Raw genomic sequence first — 22,243 nt, 5'->3', positions numbered from 1 at the left:
TGGCGCGTTGACCTCCAGCTCAGGTGCGGCAGGTCCAGAAGGCGCGCTGTCCTCCAGGTGGGGCGTGGCAGGTCAGACGGCGTGATGTCCTCCAGCTTGGGTGCGGCAGATCCAGGTGGCACGTTGTCCTCCAGCTCAGCCGTGGCAGGTACAAGCAGCGCGTTGACCTCCGGCTCAGGCGCGGCAGGTCCAGAAGGCACGTTGTCCTCCGGCTCAGGCGCGGCAGGTCAGACGGTGCTCTGACCTCCTAACCGGTCCAAATGGCTTGCTGACCTCCAGCTCAGCTGCGGCAGATCCAGGTGGCACATTGTCCTCCAGCTCAGCCGCGGCAGGTCCAGGTGGCGCGTTGACGTCCGTCCGGTGTATGGAAGTTTACCAGAAACCCACACACACAGACCAGTACCTCCTCTTTGACTCCCAACGCCCTCTGGGACACAAACTTGGAGTAATCAGGACCCTAAAACACTGGGCAGAAAATGTTCCCTCTAAACCAGAAGGGAAAAAGAGGGAACACACACTTGTAAAGAAAGCTCTTTTTTGATCATCAAATCAGCAAAGATGCACAGAAAAGAAGGTCAGACAGACAGGTCAACAGGACAACACTCGGCTGTCCATCTGCATCTTAAGGACAAAGGTCACTCTTTCGAGGATGTCAATGTTCACATTTTGGACAGATTAGACAGATTGTTTGAAAGAGGAGTGAAAGAAGCCATCTATGCCCATTGTGAACGACCATCTTTGAACAGAGCTGGTGGCTTATGACACCAGCTGTCTGCCATCTATAATCCAGTTATGAGATTCCTTCCCAGACGCCTTCTAACTTAGAAGCAAAACCCAAGTTCACTGTTGCCGGTGGCCTAGCACAACAAACAGTACCTGTTTTAATGAGCTGACCAGGCCCAAAACACACAGTATCTGTGGCCACTGACCCCGAAATACACAGTAGCTGTGTAAGGCAGTGAGTTTATTTACAGTGATAAAAAGTGAACAACAATAGGTGACAATCCTCGCACTGTGGGTCCATGCTGATTCTCCATGAATCCCACACAGTGCTCGTGTCCGTTGTGTGAATTGTGACAACTGCAATTCCCGCATTTGGCTGGGCTCCCATAACAAACTCTGTTTCCAACACCTCGAGGAAAACACACATACGTTGTTGATGTGGCAAGCTATGCACACACAAAGTTTTCACAAGCTAATGAATGAACTCAACATCCCAGCGCAGGCTGAAGCTCAGCCACACAGTTGTAGAGAGGCTGCTGACGAAGGCAATACACTGTAAAAAAAAAAGGATTTTGGGGATTATTATATATTTTCAACTACCCTGCTAATCAGTTAATCTGGTTGAAAACATTCACAAAACAAATAAAAATGGTTCTAAAAAAAGCATTTCTGTTTTCTTTTCTCTTCTCTGAAAGTAAACTTCATGTTTTTGAAAATGACAAAATTGGTGAAAAAGATCAAATTGTTACATTAACAGAGTAATTATTGGAGTCCAATATCATCAGTTACGAATTTAGCATATTTGAATTACCTTTTTGGGGGGCTGCCATCTCCCCAGCCAGCATTTGCCTTGCTTTAAACTGTCTTATTTATAATTATTTATGATAAATAATCATGTCTTATTATAATATATAATAATAAGACAAGTGTGGAGTTAAAATGTTTCATCATCCAGTTCTGCCGAGAGTAGTACACTGTTCAAGGTATTGAGCCAACCTACATTTGAAGAGCTCCATACACCTTGATGTTTTAGAGTGAAGGGAATCATTTTGTACCTCGTTTGTGGTTTTGATAATGTCATTGATTAAAGATGTTGACATAATCATTGTTTGCCGTGTCTGAAAATAAAATCTGGTATAAATCTAAAAATCCCTAAATATGTGGGGGCTAATTAGTTAAACTGATCATTTATTAGTAAATATTAAGTAGGTTTAACAACTGTGTACTCATAAATAATAAATTACTCCATTTCTATGAGTCTTTAGTTTCATAATCTACTTATGAGTGTTGGGCTTAAGGATGTGCATGACTGGTCGACTACCTGACTAATCGTCGCTTTCACTAGTTGGTACCAGACTTACTTGTTGTTTCATCATATTGTTAAAATTAGTGTGAATGCTGATTAATTGTTTTCAGTGTAGAGATCATAATCTTTATTATTATGTATTCCATATGTTTTGTGTATGCTATCGCCTTTAAAACCTTCAACTATGAGCCCTCTACTTTTCGACATGGGTGTTTGTCTTTTTCTCATTTCTAACATTTACCCACAAACCATAGTCGCCTTGGTCTATGGTTTGTGGGATAGGATTTACGCCTCTGCCATTAATCTCACCAAAGAGCAACCTCCTCCATCCAACTCTTCCACTGAGAACAAAATTAAAACAGCTCCCAAATTTTGTTTATAAATCAGAAGTGCAGGCTGTCTTTGCGCTGCCACCACATCCACATAATAAACTCTACAGAGTTAAAAAATATTTTTAGGATTTTCTAGGAGGCTGCTTATATTTCCATAAATGGACAATAACAAACAAACATAATTTGAGATTTTTGTTAAAAGTCTTGTTTAGCTTTTTTCAATAGAGGTAAATTCATGTTAATGGATTTGTGTTAATTTCATGTTCAGTATTTTCCATAAAAGCACAAGTTTATATTTAATGTGTCAATTAATTATAATTTTGGCACTTACAAGCGTTACTGTAATCCGATTACTTTTTTCAAGTAACACGTAAAGTAAGGGATTACTATTGCAAAAAAGTAATTATATTACTGTTACTTTCTCGTAAGTACGCTGTATTACTAAACTGTGATTTTGTTTGTGAGAATGTCTCATGACAATGACGTATGAGCGTGCGACATCTGTGGCAGCAACAGATGTGTGTTGCTGGAGAGAGTACGACCATGCAGCGTTTAAAGCTTGGAAGTACTGACATTACTTTGAGTTTGACTCTGAAAAAAAGTGACAAAAACCTTAGCGTCTGCTGTACACTCTGTGTGGGAAGAAAACCTCTTTCTACAGTGAAAAATTAAACTTCAAATCTGAGCAAACCCCCGGATCCCCCCATTGACATGAAAGCTGCGGCACCAGGAAAACCTCCACCGGCGCCACTCCTGCTAAACAGGTGAAAATAGATTTAAGAACAACAGGAGTTAGTGCCGCTGAATCTTTAATTTTATTTATTTTTTGCAGTGTTTTACTTTCATATATTTGAAATAGTGAGTGTAAACACAAAAAAAACCATTTTATTTTATATGCTGGAATATACAGGAAATTTCTTCAAGTCAAACACTATTGCATATCATTTAACTGCAATGCGCATAAAGTTAAAAGATTAAAATTAATAAAACAAGTTTTTAAAAGAGACTTCAATTTTATATGATGGATTATGCTCAAACAATAGAATTATGTTGGGTTTCATGTTTTTAAAAAGTAACTAAGTAATAAGTAGCTAATTACTTTTGGAAATAAGTATTCAATAAAGTAACAGGATTACTTTTTTGGAGGAGTAATCAGTAATTAGCAAATAATTGCTATTTTCAAGTAACTTGAGCAACACTGCTTACAAGTGGGATAATTATGTAATAGAATGTTTTATATTTGTAGCGGTTGTTTTTGAATGCTGACATACTGTATAAAAAGATAACATAAGATAAGATAAGATAGATCTTTATTGTCACTGTTACCAGATCAATGAAGCACAGTAGAACAATGAAACACACACACACACACACACACTATGTTTGGCACTCACAGGAATATAAATATACTGTCATTTACCAGAATAACTGCTTCTATTTCTAAGCATACAGGAAAGGTGAAGTTTGGTTTTATGGCCTGACGTCACAGTCTTTATATGCACCTGTGTAACCCTATCCTATTGCTATAGGATTAGGGCCACTGGAAAAAAAATCTGAGAAAAAAGTCAGAATTCTGACTTTAATCTCAGAATTTTGAGATCAAAGCCAGAATTCTGAGAAAAAAAGTCAGAATTCTGAGATTAAAGTCAGAATTCTGAGAAAAAAGTCAGAATTCTGAGATTAAAGTCAGAATTCTGAGAAAAAAGTCAGAATTCTGACTTTTTTTCTCAGAATTCAGGAAAAGAAAAAAAAAATACGTTCCTGCTTTTTTTTTTTTTTTCCAGTGGCCCTAATCCTCTTCAGTACTATCAAGTGTGAACAGTTCTTTCTGGTAATTTTTCGAGGGTTTTGGTGGGGAAGCTGTCCTTCATAATGTTAAAGTCACGGGACATTTTCGAAAAAAAAACCTCTAAAGGTGCTTTTGTTTAGACAGGAGGTAATGCGTTACGTTACGCCCTTCCCGTACCTCTGCTTTCCCATCAGCCATTGCGGACAGGAAGTGTCCTCTGCTTTTGGCGCGGTCCTGACCGCGGCCATCTTGGAATCACATCACTGTGTAAAGCAAGCGTTCGAGACACTGCGTGGTCCTCCGGCTCATTGATTGCGATATCCTGGCGCTAACTATCAAGAGGAGCTGTTTTGCATCCCGATCTAACAAAGCCAGTAGATACAGTCATTTATTTTCTTTTGCTCGCTGAGTGCTCAGGAAAACTCGGGCAGAATTTTGAAGGAACCGCTATGGCGACTGCAAGCGCTACCCCAAGCCGTGAAGCTGGCCGGTCAGCGGCCTCCACTCCTCTCTCCCCGACTCGGATTTCTCGTTTACAGGAGAAACAGGAGTTGCAGCATCTGAACGACAGGCTGGCTGTGTACATCGATCGCGTGCGGGCGCTGGAATTGGAGAATGACCGGCTAATGGTCAAAGTGTCGGAAAAAGAAGAGGTGACTACGAGAGAGGTTAGTAAATGAAAATATTTCAGTAAACGTAATATCAGCACGTGATCCCTGTCGTAAAAATGTGTAACTGAAAAAAGGCTCGTGCGCGCACATATTTAGTCTTGAACGATAGGGAAAATCGGTCATTATAAGTCACGTTAATTATGCGGCGTAAAATGTGTAACTAACTGCGCTCACATACGGTAAACTCAGCTTCACTGGTGCCGTTGGCTTTGCATTGTTTGCCGTAATGATCCATACTGCATCTGTATTCAAATGTGACCGGACCGGAAGCACTGAGCGGGTGGGTCTGCGCGCCAATCTCTGCTCAGTGATTTTTTTTTTAAATTTATTTTTTATTTTTTATTTTAATGTATTTTTTGCATTCGTGAATTTGTCCGTTCATTTGACTTTGCCCCCCCCCCCCCAAAAAAAACCCAAAAAAAAAACAAAACCAAAACTAAACAAACAAACAAAAAAAACCCCTACAGAATCCATTTTTGGGGAATTTTTTTACCATAATGATTGATTTCCTTACCTGGATGATTGTATCAAGACAATTTTGCGCTTCATCAGATAAGCATCGATAGAACCTATCATGGGACAAAGGTGTTTGTTGTAATCTTGAATAGTTGTTGCCCTAAAGTTAAAATTTTAACTTGTGCGTGGTTTCTATTTTATATGTGACCTTTGCATGATGTATGATTTCTGCTTCATCAAAAAAAACACAAAAACCCAACATATTTGAGTAATGGTAGATCTTGTAATCGTGCCAGATCCTTTATTTCTTCGTGCTGTGAGTCACTGTATGCTCACAGGTAGCAACCCTGTAATGGAACTGCTTCTTAAAGGAACTACTATTTCGACACTTGACCTACAACAGATAAATTTTGGTTTTGTAGTGTTTCTACTGGAGTTATAGCAGGTGGTGTTGCAAAGACACGTTGTTGCCCATAGCAGCATCAATTTCCTGTTTTTCTTGTAACGTAGCAACCCCAATCAACACAGCGATGAACGCACGCAATAACCACATTCGTGAAAAATTGGCCTTTTTACACTTTCATATACTATGTTCCAAAGTTCCTTCTTTTATAACGAGTAAAGGAGAGCCCCTAAACGTGTTCTTTTATATTAACAATCACTCAGTGGATCACTCAATGCTACCTTTTTCTGCACACTAGCCTTATGATTTTATTGGTTGGCATGCCTAGTGCTAACTGAATTAACAAGCCTGCGTTTGTGACTGTTTTCTGCTGTTTTGTTGCTGTTGTTGTTTGTTTTTAAAAAAAAACAGGAGTCATTTTTGTTGTACTGCAGGTATTAGGGAGTAGTTACCAATGTGGCTAACACTGACAGGGTTGCTACTTAATAATGTAATATAAATTCTAAAAATGTTATTTTAAATTCCAGTGACACTAAGGTAAAAAAAAAAAAGGTAAATTAGATCATAAGCAGGCAAGTTTAAAAAAAAAAAAAATTCTGGATCCAGTAGAAGTGTGACGTGCTTGCTGACATTTTTGGAAAGTCATAAATCCCAAACCTCTCTCCATTGTGTGAATGGTTGTACCAGTCTTCCTTGCTTTGTTCTGTCTTCTTTTTCTTCGCCTTTTTTGCCACTGGTGAAGCAATGTGCGATGGTTGGTTTCTATAGGTTTTATAGATGCCCATGAAGTACTTAAGAGGTATTTTTTGCTCAAATGCTAATGCACTTCCTCTTTGTTGTTAGTTGAATCTTATTTAGACTCGGAAAGTCCAATGTGGTGGCAGTAGTGAAAGGAAAGCTTTAAGGCTATTTTCAGACAGTAATTACTTTTGTTACATCTTAACATTATATATGGTTACTGAAAACGTCACACAGTGTGTGTAGTTGTGGTAGTTGGATCTATTCATTCAGAATAATTGATACTGAATGAAATTAGGTCAGCTGGAAACGGCTGCTCTGACTGTTGAATTTAACACTGCCCCCAGTGCTTGACTGAAAGAGTTTTATTTATTTATTTATTTATTCATTATTTATTCAGATAAAATTCAAACGGGAACAAATTTAATTTTAAGACATAATAATGGAGCCACAGTGTATATTTAGTTTAGTGTATGTTCCTGTAATAATCCTCTGTCTGATTAAAAGAAAAGAAAGGGGAAAAAAAATAAATAGGTTGGGGTTTGTTTTTTTTGTTTTTTTTTTTAAGGTGAACTTTAGAAACCTGTCCTTCTGTTGTAATATGCAACCACTCGGAAGACTTTACATTCTGGAACAGTCAGTAGTGTTTGTTTTCTTCACCAGGTAATGTGTTTTGCATCCCTCTCTTTAGGTAACAGGCCTAAAGGCTCTGTATGAGGCAGAGTTGGCTGATGCTCGGCGAGTTTTGGATGAAACTGCTAGAGAGAGAGCCAGGCTCCAGATAGATCTGGGCAAGGCTCAGGCTGACCTGGAAGAAGCTACACGCAGGTAACGCCTTATCAAATACTTTTTAAAAAAAAATTTGAAATCGTGTTAACGTGGCTAAAGATTTTGGATGTTAGCTTGTAAGGGCCATTAAGTGACCACTTAAAGATATTAATTGTGTTCTGCCTCCTTGTCTATTTGTTCCAGTATAAAGAAAAAGGATGGTGATCTTGCTGCAGCAATGTCCAGGGCCAGTGGTTTGGAAGCCCAGCTGAATAAGAATGAAGCCGCTCTTTCAACAGCTCTAAGCCAAAATGCTGCTCTGAGCTCTGAGCTAGCTGATGTCAAGAGCCTGCTGGCCAAGGTGGGAAAGATGCGAGATGTTTAGTAAAAAAATGAAGCCAGAAAAAGAAATATCTAGAAATGGTTGAATAATTAGAAATGATAATATATGATCACCACAATACTTTAATCGTGATTGATATTACAATTTTGTTTACCTTTTTATTTGGGTATTATGTCCCCAAAAGTAAATGTTTCATTTACTTTTTGTATGCCAGACTAACATAACAAATGTTCTCTGCTTGGTCATGAAGAGCCAGCCAATCAGCCTAATGTTGTCCATGTGCTAATAAATGTCCCGGTCTTATGATGTGTAGGCAGAGGACAGCCATGCTGTTGGTAAACGCCAGCTGGAGGCAGAGACACTGATGCGTGTGGACTTGGAGAATCGCTGTCAGTCACTGAGTGAAGAGCTGGAGTTCAGGAAGACTATGTTTGATGAGGTAAGGGTTGTGTCGTAAATACTGTGCCTGTGCACAAGACTGCCATAAAGTTTGCATAATCAGATTTCTTTCCCTCTCTTTTAACGTAGCAAAGTTTTTGGGTTTTCTTTGGGTGACGTTTCTCTGTTACACTTCACTCACTCCTTGTGCTCAGGAGGTGCGCGAGTCTCGCCGTCGACATGAGCAGAGAATAGTGGAGGTGGACTCTGGAGTCAGACAGGACTATGAGTTCAAACTGGCACAAGCTCTACAGGTATGATTTAATTTCTGATGTTGCCGTGTCTGTGGCTGCTACAACCCAGTATATTTACAGGTACAGTTGTGTCATTGAAAAACAAATGTTATCATACAAATAATAAAGGCATTTTTAGTATCAGTCAGTCTTTAGCTCTTTTTTGCCTGTGGCACCATGCGCACATGCACAGGAGCATGGTGGTTGGCTCTGACTGTAAAATGCTGCACAATTTCACATTGCGTGCTAGGGCTTGTTAATTTTCTCTGTAACCATTTTGGCAAGTATATTATGTATATATTATGTCTGTACTGTGTTTGTGTTGATGCTAAATTTCACCTTCACATCTGTGTCAGCACTGCTCAGCAGGCTTTCTGTTGAGAATGAATGTTAATCAGACTTGTGTGATCCCAACCAGGACCTGCGGAGGCAACATGATGCGCAAGTCTCTATTTATAAGGAAGAACTGGAGCAAACGTTTCAGGCCAAGGTGAAAGACACATGTTTGTCTTTTCCCCTTTTCTTTCTTTGTGTTTTATGCTCCTTGTGTTCAAATATGCTATCTGTCTCGTTCTGTCTGCAGTTGGATAATGCCAAAGTGTCCTCTGAGATTAATGACAAGGCAATGAGCTCAGCCAGGGAGGAGCTGCAGGAGTCTCGTACCAGAATAGAGAGCCTTGGGTACCAGCTCAGCGCCCTGCAGAAACAGGTGTGGCTTTATGGACACCAGTACACCCAAATGGAGATCTCTCCTACAGCTTCCACACTTTAAATCCCTTAAACAGCTCAGGATTTCTGGTGGTTTGCTATTTGGTTTTAATTGAGTGGTGTCTGCATGTTTGCTTTTGTAGGTGGCTGCCTCAGAAGATCGTATCAGAGAGTTGGAAGAAATTCTGTCGTCTGAGCGAGACAAGCACCGCCGTGCCATCGAAGCAAAAGAACAAGAAATGGCTGAACTGAGAGACCGGATGAACGCTCAGCTCAGTGAATACCAGGAGCTGCTGGATGTGAAGCTGGCTCTGGATATGGAGATCAATGCATACAGGAAACTGCTGGAGGGAGAGGAACACAGGTGCACATGTTTTATCAAGTACTTTATCATGAGGATGCCATCAGAGCCAGTACTTACTGTAGGCACCGTGGGTAGGATGTGTGGAAAGTGATACTTGGATCAGATTGGGCTGTTGGGATCGTTGCAACAGCATTGATTCCAACAGCATCATTTTTTCCTCCTGTTTTAGACTGAAGCTGTCCCCCAGCCCGTCTTCCCGAGTCACAGTGTCCAGATTAACAGGATCTTCGTCCTCCCGCTCCTCTAAGAGGAAGAGAGCGGAAGCAGAGGTTAGGGAGATGCCCGAGATTGGAAGAGGAGAGGAGCAGTTGCTGGTGTCAGAAGAGGCTACGGCTACTGGAGCCGTCACCATATCACCGACTGACATGGATGGAAACGCAGTCACACTCCTCAACGATACTGAGCAGGTGTGTTAGGTGAAATTTTATATTGTGTCTCCTTTTCTGAACAAAGTGCACTTCTGTATTAAGGCTCCTCATGTCTTGCAGGACCAGCCTCTGGGCAACTGGAGATTGAAGAGACAGGTTGACAATGGGGAAGAAATCATCTACAAGTTCTCACCAAAATACGTCCTGAAAGCTGGGCAGTCTGTCACTGTGAGTAGATTGCGTATGGTTGCATGACCCTAAACGATCAGACACGTATAGACACACATGTAGTGGAGGTGAGACAGGAACACTGATAAAGAGCCCACCAGCAAAGATCATTTGGCCTGTAGCAGCCATCCTCCCTCTCCCTCTGTGCTGAATGTGCTGCCACCCACTGGTGGTCTCATGCTACTAGTATTTGACAAGGACACCAAGAGAAAAATCAGTCGTGAGGGATAAGGAGGGAGGTCTGTGGCCCCCGACTGCTAAACCCTCTGGGGCATTGACTTGTTGTCTCTCCACTGCACCTGTTGTCATTGATTTGCACCTGTGCAGGTGAAATGGATTCCCAGCGGCTCAGACTTCCTACCTGGACAGACTGATATTTCTCAAGTTTAACAGACTGTACCGTGATGATCATGCTGTGTAATATTGTAAAAATGTAATATGTGAAGCTGTATGTTATACTGTATGTTGTAAACAGCTTTTTTTGTTGTTTACCTGCACCTAGGTGTGGTCTGCCGATGCTGGTATGGCTCACAGTCCTCCAACTGACTTGCTGTGGAAAAGCCAGGCTTCCTGGGGCACAGGAAATGACATAGTTACCTCTTTGGTCAATGCTGATGGCGAGGTAAAGACGTCGGTGCATAGCTAACTAAACCAGTTTCCTTTGCTTGAAATTCGTACATGGTTTTTATTTTTTGAGTCATGCGGTGTTTGTCTCACAGGAGGTGGCCAGGAGGACTGTAACCAACACTCAGGTGGATGTAGATGATGTTGATGGCGAGGAGGAGACAGTGGCACAGACGGTACACTTGGCCAACAATTTTTCTTTTTCTTTACCTTTTTGGTAAAACTTTTTGTTTGGCTCGGTGTAAAGGAGCAGGGCTGTTACTGCAGTTAGATTAGATGTTAAGAAAACTATGAGCTCATTTTGACTCGGTGGCAGGAGCAGGTAGCAGAGCAGTTGGAGAAAGTCAATAAAAGGTTGATGAAGTAAGTGGTACTAAAAAGAAAGAGCTGGAGGAACATTTAGCAGCCGCTTAGGTTAATTGGCAACATGTGAGTCACATGACGGGGTCTAAAAGAGCATCTTAGAGAGGCAGAGGTTCACCGTTCTGCAGAAAACTGCGTCTACAAATTGTTTTTCAGAATGTTTCTGAATGTAAACATGTGAAGACTTTGAGTAATTCATCATCTGTAGTTCATAATATCATCATTGTTGGATATCTGCATCACCAGTCCCTTAAAACGGGCATGATTGTGTGGTGGAAATCAGTGCATGGGCTCAGGATCAGCGTGCCCTCCACAGATGCAGGTTGGAGCTCTGTCATGCAAAGAGGCAGCCACATGGGAGCGTGATCCATAGACACCGCTGTCTTCTCTGGACCAAAGCCAGTTTAAGATAGACTGAGGCAAAGTGGGGAAACTGCTGAGGTCATACTAACCAAAATCTCAGTGCCTATGGAAGTGGCAGTTTGCACCAAAAAAACAGGACAAAGCAGGGTCAGAACTGCTGAGCAGCCGGAATCCTCTAACAGAGAAGAATGGGACACATTCCTCTTCCACAAGTCCAACAGCTGCTCTCCTCAAGTCCCACACACTTGTGGGTTGCTGTTAGAAGAAGAGGGGATGCTACACAGTGCTGCATGTGACCCTGCGCCGACGTATTTATGACGTGTGGCTGCGATCACATTCAAAATGAGCTCATAGTTTTCATAACATGTTTATTTACTGAGGTTAAACAGTGTAGAACACATGGTCTGTCTCAGTCAGCACCTGTTGTAGGCTGTTGGATGGAGTCACTCTTTGGAACTTGTACATCTGTACTGCTACACATGGAAGTCTTCCAATAACAAACCTTTTTGTTTCTCCTACAGGGCAAAGTGTCGTCCAGAGAGTGTGCCATCATGTGAAGCCTTCCTCATGAGTAGATGGCTTTTACCCTTTATATACTACTTTTTTTCTTCTAGAGCCATTCAGATATGATCCTGTCCATTGCCTCATTATTTGATGTTTTTACTATTCAAGATCATTTTTGTATAATGGACTTGGTTTTTATAGCTTTCCATATTTCTGCACCTACTTTAATGAGTCAATAAAAATTAGTCAGACGCCAGCAACGATGGATTAGATATGATGGATCCCAACTCCTAAGCACAACAGAACATGGTATATAGACACTATATATGGTATATATACTATATATAGTCTATATGCTATGTACACCCGCTGTATACTGGGTGTGTACTGGGTAAAATGCATCTGTTATCAAACCCCTTGTGACATCAGGGCCTTTCTGAATGTGTTTCTAACTTTAACATTTATTGCGTGGATACTCATGTTTGTCTGCTGCATGTTTTCTTAGTATTTTTTGAAGTCTTCCTTTCACTTGCATCCAAATGCAAATGAAACGATACATTCTTGTTCAGTTACCTTGGATTTCCCTATTCAAAAGGTGGTTTGCAAATTGACCGGATCCAGTTCTTCTACTTTGGGCTCAATCTAACCACCTCTGACCTTTGAGGTACACTCGGTTGATACTTGACCTTCTGGTCACAACCTAGAACTCTTTGTGACTATGCTCCGTACTTTTCTCTTCCTTATTTCTTCAAAGGTGAAGATAAAACGTTCTTAGATTTCTGAAAACTAAAAGCAGCCTCCTTTTTTTTTTTTGTTAAATGTGGCTCCCAGTTGAGCTGCAGACCGAAATCCATAAAGCCAGGAAAAAACACAAGACAACTGCCAAACCTAAAATCACGTAGCTCTCCCGTCTGTGTTCTTACGACCCTCAACAAGACTAGCATGGTCAGAATTATGTGATGCATGTGAACCCTGCTTTCTTGGGGAAATGTGCTTTGTTGAACTCAGTCCTATCCACACCTAAAAGAGCTGCGAGTGCTCCAAAGCAGCTGTGTAAACCCTGACAGCAGACCCAGAGGAAGTCCAGGGCCCTCACACCGCTCCATTACAGTATTTGAATGTTCTTATTTAGCTCTTATTTTTTGAATTACACTGCAACTTGTTGCCTAGACTGGCTTTATTGGTTGCTAATAGTTTTTTGTAGAGATTTTCTTAGTGGGGCCAGCACTTTTTTTTTTTTTGACCAAAAAACACTAGTGGTTCATTTTGACTGGCAACGCTTCTGTTAGCAGATGCGTGTCTATGCTGCCCGTGTGTAGTCTGCAGAGGAAGAAATCTGCACTTGTAACAAAAACTGACTGATGCCTCCAGAGAACCAATGAAACTAAACTTCAGAACAATAATAGAACACTTATTACAAGTGCTGACATTGTAGGGTGGGTGGCGTTTTCTTACAGTCTGCTGTTCTGCCTCTTGTTGCCGTTTTCAGTTTTCATTCGACAAAGTTGGAGAACTAACTGGTGCTTCTCAGACTTGCTAAATGTTGCGTCTCTGAGCCAAAACACTCATCCCAGAAACAGGACGTATGTGTGCAGACAGACAGGATATTGGACTCATCTAACCAACATGCCAGGCTGTTAATAAACACCTGGATCTGCAGAGTGGAGCTGAGGCTTTAGGGTTTAGGAACATTTACCATGCAGCGGCCAGTTTTTCTTTGCTTGGGTTTGTTCTTCTTTGGACAGTGCAGTGTCAATTGGATTAGGTTAGATGATGAAATTAAAGTTAAAGCTTTCTCAATCCGAAACCTAAAACTGACAAACTTTTTGAAGTGTGTGGGATAAATGATGGAAGTAAGATTCCTGTTTCCTCAGACTTTTGCAGGTGTGACGTGATATTTCGAGTACACGGTCTCCGTCTGTACTCTGTTTCTGACTTGAGCACACTGTATGAGTTTTTCTCATACCTGCTGTGTGTTATTGTGGAAACGGCTCTCTCTCGTGTGTTTGTGTTGTGTGATTTACTAGTTCTATGTAATCAGTTTAACTTTTTTTTTTTTAAATGTGTGTACAATTCTTAGATTGGCTCTGGTAGGGTTTTTGTGACTTAATGAAACTGGGAAACTCGACTTATATTTCAGGGTCCATGTAAAAAAATAAACAAAAAAATTACCTAAACACTATTCCTGTAGTGTTCCACTAAAAAGTCAAAAGGCTTCACTTCATACGAACAGTTAATATAAAATGTTTTGATTTCTATTGGGAGAAAGTGCCAGTTGCCTTACTAATAACTGAAAAGTAACCAACATTGATGACAACAGAAGTCCGAAAAACCGGAGAAATGCTATTATTCATGTAGGGGTTATGGCATGTATTGTCTGTTTTATCTATGATTTTCTGTCAAGCTACTTTTTGTACACTTAATAAATGTTTTACACATATGTATTTGGTATCAAGAGTCTTCTATGTGCATACAAATCATTAATATTAGTGGGGTGAGGCGTGTTTATAAAGAATGCCTTGAACAGACATCATTTGATAGCTCCTCAGTAAAAACAATATGAGTCAAATAATGGCCTTTGAGGAACTTGTGACAGTTACTGCTGCTGTTTATCTGACAGACTCTGCAGAGTCCAGGGTCGGCCGATTTAAAAATGCCACTTAATTAGAATGATTTTACAAATAACATGGGTCTGTGTGGCCCCACTGCTCAACAGTCTCTGCTTCCATATGTGATGAGACATGTCATTGAAGGCATTTGTACTACAACCAAGTCATTTTAACCTGATATTAGCATTTATTATTAGCTTGAGGTGACACAAATATCAAACATTTGAAAGATTGATGCAAAAAAGTCATATTCAGAGTAGCTCTGAGTCGGCCGACACCCGTCAGACCCTTGACTGAAGGTCGGAGTGACCTTGAACGTCAATAAACTACGTTAAATTAGTGGTGGCCCGTCATTAAAAGAGAGGAGGAGAGAAACACGTGCTGTGGAGCTGTGACACCCCCTCACCTGAAGCCAGAGGTCTGAGAGCTCTCATTTGCCTGACTGAGCTACAGGAAAAGCCTCTCGAGTCTACGAGCGGGACCTGGAGCTCCTTGGAGAGCGGGAAACAAACAGTTTTAAGTGAGGAAGGGGTTTGACGTTTAGAATCAGTAAGATCTGCGATGTTTCTGGACACTGATTTCTTAGTCCACTAACGGACTGGTAGAGCTGCTACTCCTCCACGTCTAAAGGCCGTCGCCTGCTGGGTAACGTGTTTCAGCCAGGCATGTCCATCAGAAGGGCCGGGGTAGACCCGGGAACAGCTCGATGGCTCCCCGGAGGAGGAGGTGGTTAGAGGGAGGTCCGAGCTTCCCTGCTGCTGCCTCAGCCAACCGATTTAAGATACTTTCAGTCGCACTTTATTAGTGTTTGTTTACTTTGTTGTTAATTTGTCATGTTTTAGTTATACATTGAAGATCTTTTCTAATAAAATGTCTTCATATCATGAAAGTTAATGTTTTGTATTTGATTTAAAAAAAAAACAACAACAAAAGAAAAACTAAGCTTTCTTTTTACTTTTTTGGACATTTATTTATTATTATTATTTGAGTTTTTAAAAAAGCATAAAGAGGGAGAGTAACAATCAGCCACATTCATCATGACAGTCCGTTTTTAGCAATACATTTAGCTCCAGCAGGGTAAACTTAAATGGCGGTAATCAATCTGAAAACACATTTTCACAAAACAGTGAGCAGCCTGTGAGCTCTGACTGGTTTGTGGCCCATCCCTGCATTTACTTTAGCTTTAGAAAAAGGTTACAAAGTAGCTAAAATCACAGAGGTATGGCATTTCAACAAAGACTGTCCAAATTCCAAGGCTCCTCCAAATGCCCAGATTTGAAGGATGGCTCATGTGTATCCCTTGTGGCCCACCCCATCCCAGCATTCATTTTGGGTCATCTTCATATTCTTGGTGCACCACTCTTTTCCTAAGTACTTTACACAAGAAATGAACTGAAAAATGGGTCTCATGAAGAGTGATGAAGCCACATTTGCAATTTTTGGTTCAAATCTTCATTGACGTTACAGTAAAGCTGCCTAGGATAGTAAGAGAGTATAATAAAGGTGCTCATACCAAATCTTGGCTTTCAAGCTCATTACAAACTCTGTTTTATATGTTCATGCATGTTTGCCCATGTTTCAGCCATTTGCTGCACCAGCTTCCCATTGTCCTAGCAAAATGTAAAAAAACAGCGGATGAAGGGGTCAAGACTTCTGTACAGCTTTTCAATAGGACTGTAAAATAATTTGAAAGGAACTGAGGAGAGTTAATGGCTGGAAAATGTTGTATTCCATAAACTACAGATAAAATATTTTAGTAAATAAACAAAATCATGTTTTCTACTCCACCACTTGGAGGAAAGAAAAAAACTGTTTTAGTGTGGTCACTTTTTTTTTTCATTTTAGTTTGAAAGTTAATGGAAGTGGTTGCAGTCATTCGGTTATAGATGAAGAAGTGTAGGGAGGAGGAGTAGAGAAGACGCAATCATTTTACGTCTCATATTAAGGTGCACTGGGCTAAATTATACACCATGCATTTTAGGGAAACATTGCAATAAAAATGTAAGTACTGTGGGGGTGCTGAGAGTAGAGCATGTAATATTATACTGTCAGGAGTATGAGAAAGAAAGAAGACAACTGATTCAAAACCCAAATAGAATGAAACTGAAACTAGATTTAATTTGTTTTCTTAGAAATAACCCAGGAAGTAAAAGTTATCAGGTCATAATTTATGGCGTTATTTTTGTGCCACTATTCTACAAAAATAACGCCATATTAATTAGGTATCTAAGACAAACCCATTTGTATAATAGCATCCAATCCTGAAGCGTCATTCTAGTTCCCACTCCATACAAGTAGGTGGCGGTAATGCACCAATTCGTTCTTTGTCAACCGCTGATAAAGACCAAGAAGAAGAAGAACAAACACAAGGGAAAAGTACGGGAAGCTGGAGTTGAGCTGAGCAACAGCATCCGAGTAAAAAAATTTTTGTTTTGAATGAAGATGGACTCTGAGGCTGTGGAGATAGACGGCAGCGTGATGGAAGGAGTGAGTACTCACTTTATGTTGGGGAGGTGATCACATGAAAAGCTGCCGGCTTTCCCCGCCGCTAATGTGCTAGCACAATGCTAGCGCGGCGGACAGCAGGCGGTTTTTAGCTCGCTGATGTCGCTTCTGTTTCCCCTTCATTTGCTCTGTGCAGGGCGGACAGATCCTGAGAGTCTCGGCGGCGCTCAGTTGCATCATCGGGTCCTCCATCAAAATCACTAAAATCCGAGCCGGCAGAAGCACGCCGGGTCTGAGGTGAGTTACTAGCTCAGTGCTAGCAGGCTAATGTTAGCCTATTCATTAAAGTTGATGCATCGGTTAACTTAAAAGTATTAACAAAAACAACCGATTGTCCGATTTATTTACATTGGTGTTATTTGCTCTACCGTGTGAACGCTGATTAGTTAAATACCTCCCGGTTTGTTTGCGTGCTTTTGTTGAGACTCAGCTGATTTAAAAACGCAGCTTCTGTGTGAAAAGAAGACCATCTGTCACCTTCAGTCTGCACAGCACGACTTTTAGCAGCTTCAGCAGAAACCTTCACGACTCTGTGCCGCAGAACTTCCTCGGCTTTTAATCAGTTATCTTAATTAGATTTTATTGATTACTGTTCGGTGCATTTTATTTGCGACGTTTTCGTGTGCATTTCTATTTCGTTCTTAAAAAGTTGGAGGCACAAGCCCCCTCAAAGTCCCAGTAAAAGAACAGAGTTCTGAAATTTCAAATCGTAACATTTTGATCAATTGTGTGCAGACCACAGCACCTGACCGGCCTGCAGCTGGTCTCAGATCTGTGTTCTGGCAGTCTTCAAGGAGCCAGCATTGGCTCCACTGACATCAGTCTGACTCCTGGTAAAACCCGGGCTGGGAACCACACGGCTGACACGCAGACCGCAGGGTAAGTCTGACCCACTGACTGCATCGCTTACTATGTAACCAGCTGCTATCTGGCAGTAATACAAAAGCTATTGATTGTTTTTGTTTTAAACATCTATATATAATCACTTCTTGTGTGTGTGTCAGGAGTGTGTGTCTCCTGCTGCAGGTTGCTCTGCCTTGTGCTCTTTATGCCGATGCTGCCTCACAGCTCTGTCTGAAGGGAGGAACCAACGCAGAGATGGCTCCTCAGATTGACTACACTATCAAGGTAATCGACATAGACACACCGCAGCCCTAAAACAGACAAAGCAATCATCATTGGTACCCCAATACCAAGAACACAGTCTCCGTTTTAATCCAACTCACTGAAGAGTATAATATGTCAGTATGGACCATGATGTTTACCTTTAGAGTGGAAAGAGTCACTTTATTTTGCCTGGACCACGCTGATCCTCCATAGACTGTATTAAAGTTTGATAGAACACAACTTCTTATGCTGTCAGTGGTCATCCACCCAAGTCTAATATTCATTAGATGTTGCTGGAGTTCTATTTGACTTTTAAATCTAGTTATTCAGCAGTAATCTGATGTGGCCTATGAGACAGAAAGTGAAGATCAAATGTGTAGAAAGGGATAAGACAGAGTTTACTGATGGGCTTGTGATATTAGTCAACCAGAGAGAAACTTCGGGTTACCACAGTCTGTTACCCTGCTAACTGACTCAGAGCTTCAGTTAGTGCCTAACTTGATGCACTTCCAGTGAAAGTGAAAGCAGAGAACTTTAAGTGTGTGTTTATAGAGTTTGTTTTTATATTACATTTGATTGTATTTTTTTTTTTTTTTTTTTTTTTAATTGTCTTCAGGTATTCAAACCCATTGTGGAGAAGTTTGGAGTCCATTTTGACTGTGACATCAGAATGAGGTCAGTGTACCAAGATCTACAGAGTTGAAATGTTACTGGAGTACTTGTGTGTATCTGACTGTGTATTTGTGTATCAGGGGTTTCTACCCTAAAGGTGGAGGTGAGGTCATGGTGACGGTGAATCCAGTCAAAGAGCTGACGCCTGTCACAATGACTGAGAGAGGAAACATCACAAAGATCTATGGTAGAGCTTATGTTGCTGGAGTTCTACCTTTCAAAGTAAAGTTCACACTCACTCACATTACTCATTTTATGGTTTTTACTGCGTCAACTGTTGTGTTTTTGTTTTTCTTGTGTACTGGATTATTTTTCCAGTCTTTCATTAATTTGCCGGTACACAATTTCTTCTTTGTTATTTTTTTTGATAATACAGTCACTGCTAATTAACTAGTCTTAGCCACATGCTATGTTTCAGAAAGGATTATTTGTGCTCATTATTAGCTCGTTGGCTAATGACTTGTCATTCAAAAATGGCTAGCCAATGAATAAGCAGTTTCACAGTGAGGCCTCCTACTAACGTCAGTTTTTTTGAAACTCTAATGTGATGACCTTGCTACGTCCATCTTTTATACAGTCTTTCACTTTGTTTATATTGAGCTACACAAAGCTCACCGAGGCTTCAGAACAGGATAAGGACTGACATCACCAGCTAGAGTCCAAGATGGCGACTTTAAGCCTTGATTTAAGTCTGTTGCGGACACGGACAGCTGGAGACCCAACAGCCTAGTGTTGGACTTGGTCGTTCGGTCTCCACCTGGCTAAGGAGTGCACTCCACTCCTGAATATATAAACATATCCACTCTTTGCGATGAATTGGCGTTAGGTTTGAGTCCTGTGCAGAACAGCAGTGGAGACAGTGCATAACAGTATAGTTAGCACTTAACTGTCATCTTCCACAACTGCACTGAATTCCTGATGAACAGTGTGCTATTTAACCCTTGTACTGTGCAAAGACCCAGAAATGAATCTACCAGCAGTTTATGGGATGCAGATTCTAGTCAGACAATTTCAGACCATCATGTGACTTCACAAATTTTCCATGTTGTTATGGGGGAATCATTTAGACAATCGTGATGCAAGACAAATTAGCAGTGGTCAGAGAGTTTTGGAGTTTTGGGGAGTGCCAGCCTCTCATCTATATCTCAAGTGCAAACAGCACACTGGATGAGTGTCTGGTTGCTTTAGGAGATGCTGCCCTTTCAAACGGTACATGCCAAGATAACATAATATGACATAAAGATATGGGCAACATATGTGATGCCAGGACAAGTTGTGCCTGGAACATACAGAGAAAATCTGAACCTCTCTGATTTGTTGCCTTCTGTTTAAGAAGAGCCACTGTAGCCAAGGTTGTATGCAGCCAAGGTTTCTGTGGAAATGGATTCACTTTCTTAAACTTAGTTAAGGAACTTTCGGTGCTGCGTAGTCTGTTATTGTAAAACTAAATGTGAAAATGTCAGGTATGCTTTTCTTTATTGAGCTGACTGTAGTTTTTGTTTTCTACAGTTGGCTAAAGACATGTCAGCTGCTGCTGTTCGAACCATCAGGAAGGAAATCAAAGAACTTTACATCAACATCCAGCCACAGCAAGAGAAGGAAAAGGCCTGCGGGAATGGAAATGGAATATTGTAAGCTCTGAACATACGATGCATTCAGCATTGGCACGCAAGGAAGAAAAAATGTTCTGGAACTTTAGAAAAGAGTAAAAGCATTTGGCCAGAGTCCTGATCATTTAAAATCCTCAGCATGAAGAGGAGTTATAGCTTTGTGAAACCTGGTCTAAGAGGCCGTACGCTATGAAGCTCTTGGTTTAAAACTGCCAATGCTCCCCAAAGGATCAGCCCCCTGACTGCTTTTCCACCTCTTTTTCAGAATCATTGCCGAGTCCTCTACAGGTTGCATATTTGCTGGTTCAGCACTGGGAAAGAAAGGTGAGGAGTCACACGAACCAGCAGGTGGCAGCAATGCTGCAGTAATGTGATAAATGTTGACACCTCATTGAGAAATGTAATTTATATGAAGTCATTACTTCCCCATGCCCCCCTCTTTGAAAACAAACATGCTTTGAATGCTTGTTGGGCTGATGTTCTGAAACAGTGACTTTTCTTTGACAGTGCAGATGTTCAAGTACATGGGATTTTTGTTTTTCAGGTGTGTATGCAGATAAAGTGGGTATTGAAGCTGCTGAGATGTTGCTGAAAAACATCAGACACAATGGCTGCGTGGACGAATTCCTGCAGGACCAGGTGAGTGTGAGAGAGAGCGACACGCGCACACACACTCTGCGACCTTACTCTGACCTTACTCTGACTCTCCTCTGCAGCTCATTATCTTCATGGCGCTGGCAAAGGGAACGTCTCGGATTCGAACCGGTGCTGTGACACTACACACACAGACAGCAATTCACATCGCAGAGCAGCTGACTCAGGTCAGAAACTCTTACAGCACAAGACTGACCCAAATGGTGCCTGTTCTGTTCGCGAGTCACAGTTTCAGTTTTAATATTGCTTCTTTATCTTGTCCTGGTGTCTGACGCAGCACCTCAGGTCATCCTCGGGTCTGAGTCGAGCTGATCAGTCATTAACCTTGTGTGCTGTTGTATTTGCAGGCAAAGTTCACAATAACAAAGTGCGAAGACGAGCTGAGCAGAAACATCACCTACATCATCGAATGTCAAGGATCAGGAGCGGTGAACCCCAACCTGTAGCAGAACACGCTGTGCACACACTGACCCCACGCTCGGTAGCTGCTCCAAACGTGGCCGACCCTCTTAGTTTCTGTCTCTCAGGGTTTTTTCCAGAAATACTGTAATAAATAAATCTCCTCCTTGTGTTCACATGTTTCTGCCTGTGTTTAACTGCTCCAAGGAAAGATTTCCAATGTTTCCCCATGTGCACTTCACTTTCCTGGTTCTTTGGTTGCTCTTTGACTGAAAGCAGATTTGGGATTATGCTTTTTGGTCAGTATCCTCCTTTGTCAAATTTGAGTTTTCTTTGTTCAGTTTTGAAAATTTTCATATATCCATAGCCTTGATTGAGATTTTGGCTTTTTGCATGAGAATTAAACCCTCAGCAAAGAAGGGTCATTGCAATTAAAGGATCAGGACTATTTAACACTTATGTGGAGTGTAGTAGTTAGACTTTTGAGAGGCTTTGTCAGTCCGGTTCAGACATCAGCATTGCTGATTATCTAACAGTGACCACTACATATGAAGTTTTGAGTTGTAATCATAACCTGACCAATAAAATGAATAAACTGTCTTCCAGTTCTATCTTTATCTGCATGCTTTGCTCAAGCTCATCATAAAACTGATTGCAATTCAACTACTGCGCAACCTTCAGTATGATTTCTTAAAAGCAATGGTTTTTGCTCAGAATCTACATTCATTGGAAGCATGCCCACTATGAACCGATGTATCGGGCCTCTACAGATGAGCGTACAGGCTGACTGGGAAGAGATGACTGCTGTGCTTCCCGAACCAAAATAAAATTCATTCAGCAAATGTACGGCATTCCCAGTTTACTTGTCCCACCTACAGGAGATCTGAAATATGGCAAATAGAAGCTTAATACAGATATGGGGATTACAAAGGAGGAAGTTCTCAGTTGGGGTGGTTGTAGAGCAG

The 22,243-nt window shown here is 41.2% G+C and overlaps 2 protein-coding genes across 2 annotated transcripts; both read left to right on the top strand.

Annotated features, from left to right (window-relative positions):
* The first annotated feature begins 4,367 nt into the window (after positions 1-4,367).
* On the top strand, positions 4,368-14,162 carry lmnb2 (lamin B2). The gene is made up of 13 exons (XM_085436468.1): positions 4,368-4,818; positions 7,110-7,246; positions 7,391-7,547; positions 7,843-7,968; positions 8,123-8,221; positions 8,619-8,690; positions 8,784-8,909; positions 9,052-9,272; positions 9,442-9,679; positions 9,761-9,868; positions 10,371-10,490; positions 10,588-10,668; positions 11,740-14,162. Exons 1-13 carry the CDS (start codon positions 4,600-4,602, stop codon positions 11,773-11,775), a joined length of 1,740 nt encoding a protein of 579 aa, XP_085292594.1. The 5' UTR covers positions 4,368-4,599; the 3' UTR covers positions 11,776-14,162.
* Positions 14,163-16,658: 2,496 nt separating this feature from the next.
* rtca (RNA 3'-terminal phosphate cyclase) lies at positions 16,659-21,878 on the top strand. Its single transcript, XM_085437839.1, has 11 exons — positions 16,659-16,818; positions 16,973-17,073; positions 17,572-17,715; positions 17,841-17,964; positions 18,560-18,618; positions 18,696-18,837; positions 20,125-20,246; positions 20,491-20,549; positions 20,770-20,864; positions 20,942-21,046; positions 21,227-21,878. Exons 1-11 carry the CDS (start codon positions 16,768-16,770, stop codon positions 21,323-21,325), a joined length of 1,101 nt encoding a protein of 366 aa, XP_085293965.1. The 5' UTR covers positions 16,659-16,767; the 3' UTR covers positions 21,326-21,878.
* The last annotated feature ends 365 nt before the right edge of the window (positions 21,879-22,243 follow it).

This window comes from Copadichromis virginalis, linkage group LG17 (genome assembly GCF_057382275.1).
Source record: "Copadichromis virginalis isolate Kocher_CV1m ecotype Utaka linkage group LG17, C_Virginalis_male_GT1.1, whole genome shotgun sequence".
Taxonomy (NCBI): domain Eukaryota; kingdom Metazoa; phylum Chordata; class Actinopteri; order Cichliformes; family Cichlidae; genus Copadichromis; species Copadichromis virginalis.
The sequence above is the reverse complement of the archived record's forward strand: the minus strand, read 5'-3'. Positions and strand labels throughout refer to the sequence as shown.